The 14,483-nt window shown below is 39.2% G+C and overlaps 1 protein-coding gene across 7 annotated transcripts in view; it reads right to left on the bottom strand.

Moving 5' to 3' along the window:
* Window positions 1-1,588: 1,588 nt before the first annotated feature.
* Window positions 1,589-14,483, bottom strand: part of RBM45 (RNA binding motif protein 45) — a 22,052-nt gene continuing 9,157 nt past the window's right edge. For 3 of the 7 annotated variants that reach the window (XM_073305997.2, XM_073306002.2, XM_073306003.2), the window contains exons 6-10: window positions 13,865-13,994; window positions 10,636-10,729; window positions 10,055-10,221; window positions 6,759-6,959; window positions 1,589-1,838 (exon numbers count right to left, since the gene is read on the bottom strand). In XM_073305997.2, the coding sequence (XP_073162098.1) occupies window positions 6,767-6,959; window positions 10,055-10,221; window positions 10,636-10,729; window positions 13,865-13,994 (584 nt within the window). In that variant the 3' untranslated portion in view covers window positions 1,589-1,838; window positions 6,759-6,766. The other 4 variants (XR_012154311.2, XM_073305999.2, XM_073306001.2 and 1 more) reach the window with 4 other exon arrangements.

Here is a 14,483-nt window from a genome sequence, read left to right as displayed (position 1 = left end):
TCTCTGAACCAACCCTAAACCTTATGCTCTCTTATTGCCTTTTTATACAATTAACATAATATTGCTTTTTACTGATTTTCTTTTTAGAGACTGAGTTGTTCTAGTGTGCTTATATCTAGCATGCTGTAGAGACCAAATTCACACGGTCTGCATTCATCATATAATATTACACTCACATTTCATTGTAGAAGTGGACTCAGATTCAGTGTGTTAAAATACTTGCTGCATAGGAAAATATTGAAAAGTAAGTATTAAAACAGACTGCACTGAAATATTAACTCTAATTACATCAATCTGAATTATTTTTAAACAATCAATTAATGGGAGGGCTACCCAAGCTTCTAACGCTGCATTTTAAAAAAGCCGAGTGGCATTTTTTAAGCACTGCCTACTGGGAAATTAAGTACTGCTGCTTAAAGGCAGTAGTAAAAGGTGAGCAAGCATGCTTCCAATTAAAATTTTGGGGCACAAAACCACCACAGGTCTATCTTTGCCTTGATGTGTATAGGCCAGCAGTTATTCTTAACTGAATAGGATGCATTACAGAAGGAGTTTCACGTTCAGCTGTTTCTGATCAGTAATGTTACTCCATCTCTCTCTAATCATTTATTTTTAAACAAAAATGTTCAAGTGAACTAAGCGATCTGGAAAAAAAGAAGCGAACAACAGTGCTTGAGCCTGATTTAGTGCATCTAGGTGCTGCCAAAACTTCTTCACACAAAGGTCAGCTAATGCACCCGTATCCAAATATGGAACTCTCCCACTGAATCCAGCCCAGAACGTTATTCTATATGCACACACAGGGAAACAAAGCAGAATTTTCCTCTATGTGACCCAAAATCTGAATGGCTCTAGCGGTGACAGAACAGTGCACTAGCCTAGTGAGCCATGCTTTTACTTTTTTGTTCACATGGGTCCTTTAACAAATATTACCACTGGATGTGTATGAGAGTCGTCACATGTAGATACATGTGCAAATACTTATTTGAGCTATCTTTACTCAATATTTCAGCAGCGGCCCCCAACTGGAATAGTGGGTTGCTTAATAAACCATTATAGTTCTTTGAAAAAGGAGTGACTACAGTTGTTCAGATGGTATATATTTCATAGTTAAATAATGCACTTAAAAAAAAAAACTATGATATTAATGATCACAGCTACCAGTACTAAAATGGGCAATGGATAAGTTTCAATTACCCACATCTGACTCCCAGTCTAGTGCCCTGAACACTAGACAACAATAAATCAGCATTTCATACTCTTGGCCCTAACAAAGGAAAGCACTCAAGCAAGTGCTTAAGTCTCCTCCCTCAAGTGCAAAGCTTTCCTGAATCTGGGGCTGTCTGGACCAGGCTCAATCTTGACAGAAACTGGTAGCAATCTTTGAAATATTCTGCACCATTTAAAAAAAACACCCCCCCCCCCTATATTTTTAATTCTCATCCTAATTTGAGTGTGTTAATGTCTGCATTTTCAATTACTCTTCAGTATGTACAGTCTGAGGCACTAGCAATTAACCACTGAAACCATTAATGTTGCCTCCTTTATTTTTCCCCCCATCTTTAAAGTGCTCATATTAGAGGCATGATTTAAACAAAAAAATTTATTTCTCTAATACAGAATGACAGACTGCTACAACAACTATCAGTTTACAATTAAAAACGTTGGCTAATTGTGGATTTAAACTATATTCTGTATTTTGGGTTTTTTAAAAATAAAGTGTTTTTTTCCACAAACATCAGCTAACAGTACAAAAAGCTGTCACTGTCCACGGGAACCATGTCTAGTCATGTTTTCAGTCAGTCAGCTGAGGGTCATGTCATTATTTAGTCTCTGCGCTGTAGAAAGAACACAAGTATGAAGATAGTGTCAAAGATAAAATACCTATATTTATTTAAAAATACACATTATAATAAAGGTATTTCTTATAATGGCACTCCAACCCACACATAAAAGCAAGTCTATAATTAAAATATGTAAAGAAGCTAATACTCTATGTAGGATTCCTTGGTTCTCTAACAAATTCTGTGTGAAAGCAAGCATTTTTTCTGAAACATACTGTGTATTATCTTGTGAATTAAATTATGTTCTAGTTCTTTAATAATGTGCCTCTCTATTTTTGAACATATTTGATTGCTTATACTGTAAGACCCCAGGAATCTGACCCTGGGGGTCTATAGCAGACCCCTAGCACAATCCCAATACAATTCTTCCCCAAAGTGATTTGGACCCAAAACAAGTTCTGTTTTGTCCATACTATCACCTCGTATTTCTTTAGTTTACTGCTTCATTGATGTACAACACTACTGCACCACTTTTACCTTTATTCCAATCGTTCCTAAACAGTACATACCATTCAATAGCTATATTCCAGTCATGAGTGCTATTCCACCATGTTTTTGTAACCCCTGTAATATCTGTTTTAACCCTCCTGCTCAGTTGCCCTATGGAAAAATAGTTAATGGCACTCCTATTTATTTTTTGTGTGCAAAATTATGCTAAAGTTAACTCCAATCTTTCCCTACAAAGGTCAACGTACAGCGACTCAAAGGAAAACTTCACCATCACCTAAAAGATACTCTAAACATTAATTACAAAAGGTATAAATCACTCATAAGAGGGATCAATTACACAACAAGCCATTATCTTGATAATTTCATGACGCAAAGTAAGAAAAAGAAACATCTTTCTATTTTAAAGCACTGGAATTCAATCCATTTCAAAGTTCATGGAAAGTTTCGGAGTTCAACCTTTTTCCAACGTTTTCTAATGGGAAAAGTCATTAAAATGGCAGTCCTCATCGAAAGACAACCGTCTCAGTTCTTCAGTGGAGATATATAAACAACACCATTACTTTTGCAAAACTGGAAATTTCTTTTCAGAAGAACAGGCACTTGCACAGATATGCAGCATCTTCTTATAACATCTATGCTAGTGTGCTAAACAAAGTTAAATAAACCAAAAAAATTTTTCAATATACATCCATATATCTTTTTTAATAAAAAAAAGTTTTACACTTTTACACAAACTGCGAAAGAAACACTCAAGTTGTACCTTGGATGCCTATTTTAGCCAGATTCCTAAACCTGCATGCCAGAAGTTCAACATTTTAGGAAAATCTATAGCTGCTGCTCAAAAACAAAGTATTAGAAGCTAGAGTTACCGAACACTGGAAATGCAATGCGAGAGGCATATCAGTTTAAATGTTTTATATCTCCTGTTTTAAGAAAACAAACAACTAATTTCTGGGCGGAGGGGGGGGGGGGGGAAGAGGGAAAAACAGTGACCATATTTAATGTATTAGAACATTTAATCCTTAGACCTCTGGAATAAATTACCCCAGATAAAGAAGATCTAAGAAGTTACGGATTAGTAAACCACAATTTAGAAAGATAATTTAACCATAGGGACAGAAGTCATAATCATGCATACATTGTGGGGAAAAAAAAGCAAAGCCTGTCTACATTTGGTCACCGGTAGGAGTAAAATGTTACGTTTTACAAAACGTGCTTTCAGTGTGCCACAATACTACTGAAAGGTCGTTCCTTTTGAAGCACCAGTGCTAGCATTCCTACAGCAGCAGCTCAAAACGGGAGACACCATTTTTGTGTGCTGCACCCTGCTGGAGATGCACCACGGCTGCTTTTCAGATTTACTGTGGGAGAAGGAAAAGAAAAGGGAAAAATGGGGAATGACGCGAGGCAGACCACAGTTACACAAAACTGCTTTTTAGCTCGCCGATTAGTTTCAACTTTTTCTGTTGTAAGAACTGCACTTGGTTCCCTTTTGTCCTTGTGTGTCACCACATTATGCTCTTTTACATCTGTGAACTCCAACTTTGCTTGTAATATTTTACATGTGTAAGAAATGGCTCAGATCTCCAGGATGAGTTTGCAGTGCTAAAAGTTTGAACAAAATATCTTTTTGTTTACAAACTGAGCAATCTTTGACATGGAATCAGCGGAGAAACATGGAACTTCACAATGCTGTTTAGCCACTTACTATAACCACATTTTGAGACAAAAATATATTCCAAAATCAGATTAAAAAAAACAAACCATTGTTAATTTTAAAAGGCCATTGCGAAACTTAAGTGGAACATCTACAATGCAGTCAGGCTTTCAAAAACTAGTTTGTCCTTATCTCTCATATGTTTCATGCTATATTAATAGCAGACTTGCTACTGCACTGTATAGTTTACATTAACATTACTGGCCATTCTTGATTATTATGAATATTTATCAGATTCCTCTGTAGTGGAGGAAAGGTTTTAATTTTATGCTTTGAAGTGGAAGGACAGCATTAGAAAGCCTAGACCCAAGGCTCAATACTCTCCTCAACATTGTGCACCCCAGCTACACATGGTTTATGAAATGTAGATTTCCTTCAGAGAACATATGAAAACTTTTTAGGAAGCAAACTGAAATAAAAGGCCGTTCCGCTCCTAAGCGGCACTGGAGTGTATCTTTGCCCATTGCCTCCAAAAACCTTGCTCTGACTCTACAGTTATTTTGGTTCTCTCTCTCATTCCAGATCTGAACAAAATTTACACCCCAATAATAAGAGGCAGCAAGCATATCCAACATAGTCACTAGATAAAGTCACAGGAAAAAATGTTGTCCTGCACAGCCAGAACCGGACCCCTGAAATGAATGCTGCTGCTCCTAGACACCATTAGCTTAGCTCAGCACAACTCTTATATTTTAAGTTCACTTCACTTGAAAACCCTCAAAGATTCTCTCTTGGACTCCTTAAAAGATCTTCACAAAATGGAAGGAGGACTACACCAACTGGATCTTCAACAGTACTACTTATTGTACATGGAGAGGAATCCTGACCAAAAAGATGCATAGCACTCTTTGGTTAACGAGAGGACCCTGACCTCACCTGTGACACTAAGGCCTAGGCTACACTAGGGGGTAATTTTGAACTAAGATACACAACTTCAGCTATGCTATTCGCGTAGCTGAAGTCGAAGTATCTTAGTTTGACTTACCTGGCCGCCCTCACGGCAGCGAGTTGAGTGCGGCGGCTCCCCCGTCGACTCCGCTTACTCCTCCTGCCGAGGTGGAGTACAGGCATCAATTCAGGGATCGATTTATCGCGTCTAGATGAGACGCGATAAATTGATCCCCAATAGATTGATCACTACCCGCCAATCTGGCGGGTAGTGAAGACGTACCCTTAGACTATACCCTTCTTAGCTCTGCCAAGCTCCACCAAAAAGGATCTTTCCTGAATGACAGATGGTTTTAAGCCCCAAACTTCTCTTTATGGAGCAATCTCTGCCTGAGGAATGGAATAAAAAGCTTCAGTAATAACCGCTAATAGTCACAATGTAAAACCATTAGACCTAAGTAAAGTAGATTTATTATACCCTTGCCTTGTTTTAACTCCAAGCAACCCCAGATCCCTATTAAACCCTTATTCAGAGGCACCCAATACTTACCTCCCTACCTGAGACATGCAAGTTGAAGACCAATGATCACTGGCACTTTGCCAGCGTGTTTTAGCTACAGTCGAATACTAGCTATCACACTCCACTCCTTCAACTCCAGATATAAGTGGCATGAGTAATTTGACAATTTGATGTGCAATTAAGTATGGAAATGAATTAGCACCTCATTGTCTTACCTTTGCTTAATTCATAATAGGAATTCATAATTTTAAATAGTATTCTGGCTGATGTGCTACAGAATCTAGAGTGACAGACCTCTCACGATGTGCAACTCATCACCTGTTTTCCAGTCTCATTCTTTGGTCTTGCAGAAGATCTTTCCTAAATGGAATTACCATTTTACGTACACTGCAGGAGCACTCAGATGCCCATTATCCCACCGCTAAACTTTACTTCCATGGTCTTACTGATGACAACCCATCCCTCCCCACCTCCCCGGAAGGTAGGAAGAGCCTTCATAGTCTTTATCTTATCTATATCTCACCAAATGATAGTGGAACACACACAATTTTGGTTTTCACAGATGCACATATGGAGAAATTCCTTTCCACTCCTTACCAGGAGAAATAACCTAGACCTACTGGGTAGGATTTTCAAAAAAATACCTAAATGATTTTGGAGCACAAGTTCCATCAATTTTCAATAGGACTTGTGCCCTAAGTCAATTAGGCGCTTTTAAAAAGTTTCTTTCATTCTCCCTTTTCTGGGAAATACTGTAAGACACATTTACACTATGGATTTCCCCTAGATGGCCCAGACACCTTTGGGTTCTCACTTAGCTTCCTTCCTTCTCCTTCTAAGATCCACTTTACTTACCACTTCTTTCCTCTATTTCTTCTCTTTTCTCAGACCTCAGATCTTTGTCCTTACCTACCACCATTGTGACAGGTGGTGTTCTTTAGTGAAAGAATGATACAGAGACTGATCTCAATCATATCCTTTATTTTTCTATATTTTCCCCTCTTTAAAATGTTCAGCATTGATACATTATAAGTACATAGGTTAATCATTTTCATACGGTTGTCCAAACTGATATTGATCAACTGGTTTATGTTTAACTGTATATTTTTAAAAATAAACTTAAAATAAGTTTCATTTAAAAAAATACCTACTAAAAATTAAAAATATGCTTTTGGGCAGGGATCTTACATTCCAAATTTATCACGAAGCAAGTTTTTAAAGATAATTATAAATTTCTTAAAAACTGAGGTTATAATTGAAATATTGTTACCAAAAAACAACAGAGGACCCACCATTTAAACTAGTTGAATTTTAGTTTACATCCAGACAAAGTACTTACCCATTGGGTCAGTAAGTTCTTTGACGTTTGTTAGATTCTTCTGCAGGTGAATCTGCCAACATTACTTTAAGCCGGACACCATTCACAATCTTGCCATGTAATGAAGTTATGGCATCGCTAGCACTTGTTCTGTCTGCAAACTTAGCATAGCCCACATTTTTTCCTGTCACAAGGTAAACTTCTATAAGATGTCCAAACCGACTAAAAAATATAAAAAAATAAAAAATAGGACTGAAATACAAGTTCCATAATATTTACAATTTGTAAATGCAGCTGCAGCACTACAGCCTACCAATACAATATCTTCTGCAAGATAATTTGACAATGACAGTAAGTTTTATTCTTGTACATGTGATATCTGATTTTGTGTTGCCCTTCCCCCATCTGTACTTTTCCTCCCTTTGAATAGTCCTGGCAGATGCTTCAAGAAATAGGAAATAATTGTTAGGCCACATTCTCTAAGCATTCCCACAATAAAAATCACACCATATCAGTGCTTTACCCACATTTAAAAAAGAAAAAAAAAAAAAGTAACCCTGATCGACATCATGATCACTATAGGTGGTGTGGAAGGGACACTTGGTACATGGTGGTCCTTCCGACAACTTCAGAAAGGAGGCCCGTGGGCTAGTTTACTTATGTCCTATATGAGTGGACTATATTTGTTCACTTGTAATTTACATTTGAGAAGACCTCAGTAAAATGCCTTAAAAATAAATATTAAAAACTTATCATAGGAAGTCCTACTTTCCCAAGTCACCTGCAGGCTCCAAGGCATGGGTTGAGGCAGAAAGAGAAAAGACAAAATGCACTTGTATGTAATATACTCTTTGTTAGGTTGTAATATGACTCTGACTAAGATAGTCCAGCAGACTCTGACTAAGATAGTCCAGCAGCCCAAGTAGGTATGTTTCAAATTCTACACAAACTGGCACTAGACTTTTCTGTTTGTCTGTTTTTAAAAGTGGTTTGACTTTCAAAAAGAGCTGTCCCTCAGTTACGCCAATGGAGCTGGCAGATATTAGAATGGGGGAACATTGCCATGTCCCTTAAAACACACAAAATAATCCAACCAAGTTGGTAGAGCAACTCTAAAACAAGTTTTAAAAAGGTGAAATGGGCAAAAATTGTCTCCCAAGTCTTTGATACTAATATGTTGGGTACGCTCAAATGACTTTTGGAGGCAGGCCAGTAGCACAAATAAGATTACATTACTTCAGGTCAGGTTTTAATTATACCAGAAGCAACTTCCTGAATCTACATTGTTATGCAGGTTTCCCACAATCTCTCAATTAATAATCAGTTAAAATTTCAAGCTGAAATAGATATGTGGTACCATAAGAGCATGAAGTACTAAAGTTTTCTGCAAATAAAGTATATGAAATTGATAACTTGATTTCAGGGTTATCTGCACATCAGGTTTAATAACTGGCAGCACAATATTGACATTTGTTTGGAAACGGACCATAATTTATTCAACATAAGAACGTCCATAGTGAGTCAGACCAATGGACTTAACTATCTTGAGTAATTTTGTATCATCTGCAAACTTTGCCACCTGTCTCCCAACAGTGGCCAATGCCAGATGCTTCAGAGGGAATTAACAGAACAGGGCAATCATCAAGATAGCCATCCCACGTCATCCAGTCTCAGCATCTGGCAATCAGAGGCTAATGACACTTAGAGGATGGGGTTGCATCCCTGACCATCCTGGCTAATAGTCATTGATGGACCTATCCTCCATGAACTTATCTAGTTATAATGGGGTTCAAAAAAAGTTTTGGCCTTCACAACCGCCCTGACAACAAGTGCCACAGCTTGACTGTGTGTTATTTGAAGTACTTCCTTTTGTTTTAAAGCTGCTGCTTACTAATTACATTGGGTGACCCTAGTTCTTGTGTTATGTGAAGCAGTAAAAAACACTTCCTTATTCACTTTCTACATACCATTCAAGATTTTATAGGCCTCTATCGTATCCCCTCTTAGTCCTCTTTTCAGCTTGGAAAAAAGTCTCAGTCTTTTTAACCTCTCCTCATACGGAAGCTGTTCAATATCCCATATCCTTGTTGTTGCTCTTCTCTGTACCTTCTCAAATCCTAATATCTTTTTTGAGATGGTGTGACGAGAACAGCACACAGTATTCAAGGTGTGGGCATACCATGGATACATATAGTGGTATTATGATATTTATTATGCCTTTCCTAATGGTTCCTAACATTGTTAACTTTTTTTTGACTGCCACTGCATATTGAGCAGATATTTTCAGAGAATTATCCACAAGGACTCCAAAATGTCTTTCTTGAGTGGTAACAGCTAATTTAGACACCATCATTTTGTATGTATAGTTGGGATTATGTTTTCCAACGTGCACAACATTGCATTTATCAACACTGAATTTCATCTGTCATTTTGTTTCCCAATCACCCAGTTTTGTGAGATCCCTTTGTAAATCTTCAATGCCAGCTTTGGACTTAACTATCTTGAGTAACTTAGCATCATCTGCAAACTTTGCCACCTGTTTACTCCTTTTTACAGATCATTTATGAATATGCTGAACAGTACTGGCCCCACTACAGATCCCGGGGGGACCCTGCTTTTCACTGTGATCATTTCTTTCGACCCTTTGTTTCCTGTATTTTAGCCAGTTTTTGACCCATGAGAGGACCTTCCCTCTTGTTCCACAACTATTTACTTTGCTTAAAAGTTTTTCATGAAGGACCTTGTGAAAGACTTTCTGAAAGTCCAATTTACACTATATCAACTGGATCACCCTTGTCCATGTCTGTTGACCCCCCTCAAAGAATTCTAAAAAAGATTGGTGAGGCATGATTTCCCTTTACAAAAGCCATGTTGACTTTTCTGCAACAAATGTTGTTCATCTGTGTGTCTGATAATACTGTTCTTTACTATAGTTTCAACCAATTTGCGAGGTACTAAAGTTAGGTTTACCAGACTGTAATTGCAAGCATCACCTCTGGAGTCTTTTTTTAAAAACTGGCATTACATTAACTATCCTTAAGTCATCTGGTACAGAAATTGACTTAAGTGATAGGTTACATACCACAGTTAGTAGTTCTGCAATTTCATATACAAGTTCCCAAAGAATTCTTTGGTGAATACCATCTGCTCCTGGTGACTTTTTACTGTTTAATTTATCAGTTGATCACTTGTATTTGCCGTGGGCTGTCTTTTTGGATTTTCATGATTGTGACCTGGTTTGACTTCAGCTTTTATTCTAAATTTTTCAAAATTTATTCTACTATTGAAGTTATTTTAATCACTAAATGGTACCTTACCAGAATACATCCTCCAACACATTTACAGGTAAGGGATGAGGATAAAACACTATGAAAAGCCTTTCCTTCACAGAAGTCTCAGGAGGAACTTTTTTTTTGCGTGATGGAAGTACAGCATCTGTTTGGGGCTGAGACAACTGAGAGCTAGAACTTCCACTGTACGGTTGCTGAAACAAAAATAAAATGTAATGAAAAAGGTAACATGAAAATCAAGTGAAAAATTCAATTTTATCTGATTTAGGACTCTGTTACTGTTTTAGGACACTAAAATCCTGGATTACATATGGGCTCTCTGACAGCCACATGATTAACTTATGTGTTTTTCTTGACTACCACCCTGACAGTATTTTCCCTGGGCAATAAATCCAGTTAAGATCATATAACCTTTAAAAGCACAAGTCAACAAGAAAAGCACAAGTCAACCCACCACACAACCAACCAACCAACAAACCAACAAAATCAGCTCCTAAAGCAGTCAGAAGGGTAAGAGAAAAAAGATGGGACACAGCTGCTTATTGCACATTTCAAGGTTCTGCAACAATTGAGGAGAAACAACAAAGGTATAGAGTGTAGTTACTTACAGAAGATGTATATTGCTGACCAACTAGATTATTATGTGACACCATTGATGACACTTGTGAAGTCACCAGCTGTGTTGCCATTTTTCTGATGTGGCTGCAAGCAAAAGTAATCATAGACTCTGTCTTTACAGCAAAAAGTAACATTACTATAATCTTAAGAAATCAACATGACAATTTGTTTAAAATCAAAATTTTCAGAGAAAGAACTGATCAAGAAAACATCTATTCAGTCTTCCTTGATATGTGCTGAGAACATCCAGAAATAAGTAAATTGTTGCAAATTTATGTCAGTACTCTTGTTAAATCCAGAATACACTGAGATACCGGTAGCCCAATGTTCTATACTTTTTTCTGATAACACAGCCTTTCAGTTATCACTGTTGCTTTAATAGACAGAATATACACACCCAGCTCATGGAGTTAAACTCAGCTCTTTACGCTGCCTGAGAGAAGTAAAAATTAGTTTACTGGAAACATTATTTCTTCCCTATAATTTTCTTATCCATCTTGATAGTGAAGGTAAGACAATTAAATTTTTTGCTTGGACTAGCAAGTTTTTATATTTTGCAAAGCTGGAATGAGGCAAATCTCTTCACATTTTACAGTTGTGCGACTCTTGGAATTAGGCATTAACAGAAGCGTTAGAATGGCTTTACAGTATGGCCTGCTGGCTCACACTATATGCACTTCCACACACGCAAGTTATGTATTTTCTCTTAAAGAGGACATGCAGAGGAAAAACTACTGGGCTATGCTTATTTTGGGGGTTTAGTTTTCTTGCTTCTTATGATACATAAACAATTTTTATTCTACTTTTTTTAACCTTATAAATATCAAGAGTATTAAATCACTGCCCTCCCAGGTTTGGCTGAAAGTCTGCTAGAAGAATTTGAGCAAAAAATAGCTCCCCTATCACTTAACTGAGCAAGAAATTACTCCTGGGGGAAATTATGCACCACTAGTGCACATGCACAGAATTTATGTTCCCTGCAGATTTCTTTGCTTCCCTGCAGAAAGTGACTTTGACAGGGAAGCAAAGGGAAGCCACAAGAGCAGTCATGCTATGCTTCCCAGCAGTATGTTTCAGGTGCCCAGGGAAGCTGGCAGAGAGGTAAATCACTGTGGGGCAGGACTGGGGAGGACCTGGCTGGTGGCTTCTATCCTGTGCCATGATCAGCTGCTAGTTCCAGTTTGGCTGGGGAAGACAGGACTTCCTCTTCCCCTGCATGGCATCCGGGGCCAGTTCAGACCCACCCCCACAATTTCTCCCCCAGCTGCAGGAAGTTCTGCAAACTCACACACATACTCTTCCTGCACCCATCGCACCTCAGCTGCAGGGGGAGGGATACCTGTATATGGAGCTGCTCCCCCATCCATCCAACTCCCGTGCATCCAGACCCCCCTCATATCTCACCAAGCCTCACTCCCCTCGCACTCAGAAGCCTCCCGATGAGCCCCACTCCCCCTGCATCTGGACCACCCTGACAAGCCACCTGCACCCGGATCCCCACCCCACCGAGCCACAACCAGCTGCACCTGGTTCCCCACTGAGCCCCGCTCCCACAGCATCCGACACACCAGACCGCCCCTGCCGAACTTTACCCCGCACCACACCCAGACCCACAACCACCTTCACCTGGACCTCCCTGCAGAGTCCCATTACTGTGGTACCCATAACCCCCAACAAGTCCCTGTGCAGCCAGATCCCCCTATACCCGGATCCCCCACTGAGCTGCCCGCACCCAAATTTCCCACACAGAACCCTCTGAACCCACACCTGGATCCCCCCATACTGAACCCCCTCCACACCTGGATCCTGTCTTGCTGAGCCTGCCTGGCCACATCTAGCATGGAGGGGATGGGCCATAGGGTGTTTCTAAGGCAGGCATGGTCCTTGCACTGTGTCAGGGTTGGGTACAGCCTCACCGCCGAGGTCCGTGTCCCGCGTGGTGAGCTACACAATGATCTCCCACCTCTGTGCAGCCAGTGGCCTGTGCTCCCCAATGCCATGCTGGAGCCTCCACATTTATTTGACAAATAAAATTTGCAGAATTTTAATATATTGTGTGCAGAATGTTTAATATTTTGGCAGAGAATTTTCAGGCGTAGAATGCCCTCAGGAGTAAGAAATGATGTTAATCTTTAACAATGATTTTTCACTCTTTGTCAGGTGTTTTGGTCAGGTCATTATCTATCTTCAGCTCTCTTCCCCTGATCTGCTCAGGTCCCCCTTCCTTGGTACTCACGCTGCCAAAATCCTACTAGCTCTACAGTCACCCAGAGTCTTCCAGGAAACAGTAGACAAAAGCCTGCTTCTAATATAAAACCCACTACCCCATTCTCAGATTTCTTTATACATCATAAGCTAGTAAAAAAGGTTCAATCACATTTTACAAGTCATCGTAATATAAAAGGACTGTTTTATCTTTTAATTTCCCTCTGTCTCTTGAAAAGTAGCAGCAATGTTTGGTGTCTCAAAAGGTCTTCTCAAGGATTATGCTCTGTGTGGTACAGTGAAAGCCCACTGTGGGCTAGAAAAGGGTTAATAGACAACTAGTTACAGTACAGGTACAACAGATTACCTAATTAATTGCTTCCCAGTCACAGGGGCAGGACAGGAGACGTCAGGTAATAATTTAATGGACACTTGGGCTTCATAAAAGGGGAGAGAATTCAGTCTGAAGGGAGGAACCTCAAAGACTCTCGTGAAGAAGCCTGAGCAAGAGAATAGACACCTCAAAGAAATATTTATCTCGCCTTCCTTGTCTACCTCAAGGAGACACTTTGAAGGGCCAGTGCTCAAGGCCAAAGCTGGAGAGGACTCCACAGTAACTAAGGAAGAGACAGAAGACACAGCCCAGGAGAAGGGCAGATTGGTCGAGAGTCTTTTTGGACATTAATTTGAGCTTTTGCTTCCTGAAAGGGATTGGACTTCTGGAGGGCTGAGTTGTGCACAAAGCAGATGACCAACAAGGGGCACAGGAGATGAAGATTCCTGTAACTTTGCCCCTGATACCAGGGGGCATTGTAGTGGTGAGTGCACACCATTGCACCCTGAAATACCTTACATTTCAGAAGCATCCACTATATAAACAAAGTTGTACAGTGATAGATTTCATTTTCTTGTTTTTTCCTTTTTCCCCTTACCGTTATAACAACTTTTCAAAGAGAAACATTGCTCTCCAGAACACAGAGTTACAGCTTTTCACGTATGTGGGTTGGTACTTACTCCAATCCGTCACTCCCATCTTCAAGGAAAGTTACACCTAGCCGATTTCCAGGAGGATATTCAAAACCATGTAGCTTGTATTTGGCATATATAGCTGATGCTGCAGTAGTATACTGAATCACAGCATGCCCTAAGGATGGATGAAACATACCAAGACAATGTAGGAAGTGTGTAAGTTTAAATTCTCAAAAGCACTACTAAGAATAAAGTGTATTCCAACAACACAGCAGGGTTCAACACCAAATTAGTCACAAGCACTCAAATACAATGAAGTCTTTTTACTTCATCATCCAACTCATCTTTAGCAAAATCCATATTTCTGATGAGATATCAAGCAGAGTTAACTGGGTGACTGAACAAATCTTTACAGCTGAACCTCAAAATCATCTGATATTACTTCCTTTATAGAATGTCTATAAAAAAACTCCAGAAGTTAACAGATATGTATAACCACTAATTTGTACACAAATATTTTCCTTTTTAAGTGTAGTTATTCTCTGAAAGAAGTGATTAAAATGGCACTGTAGGGTTCCTGTTTGTTGTATCAATGATTTCCATATCAAATTTGTCAGCTTAAAAGCAGAGATAGTTCTTGTAACCAGCAATTTAAGCCATTATG

Source organism: Lepidochelys kempii, chromosome 11 (assembly GCF_965140285.1).
Source record: "Lepidochelys kempii isolate rLepKem1 chromosome 11, rLepKem1.hap1, whole genome shotgun sequence".
In the NCBI taxonomy this organism is placed as follows: Eukaryota; Metazoa; Chordata; order Testudines; family Cheloniidae; genus Lepidochelys; species Lepidochelys kempii.
This window is presented reverse-complemented; position numbering and strand designations above follow the sequence as displayed.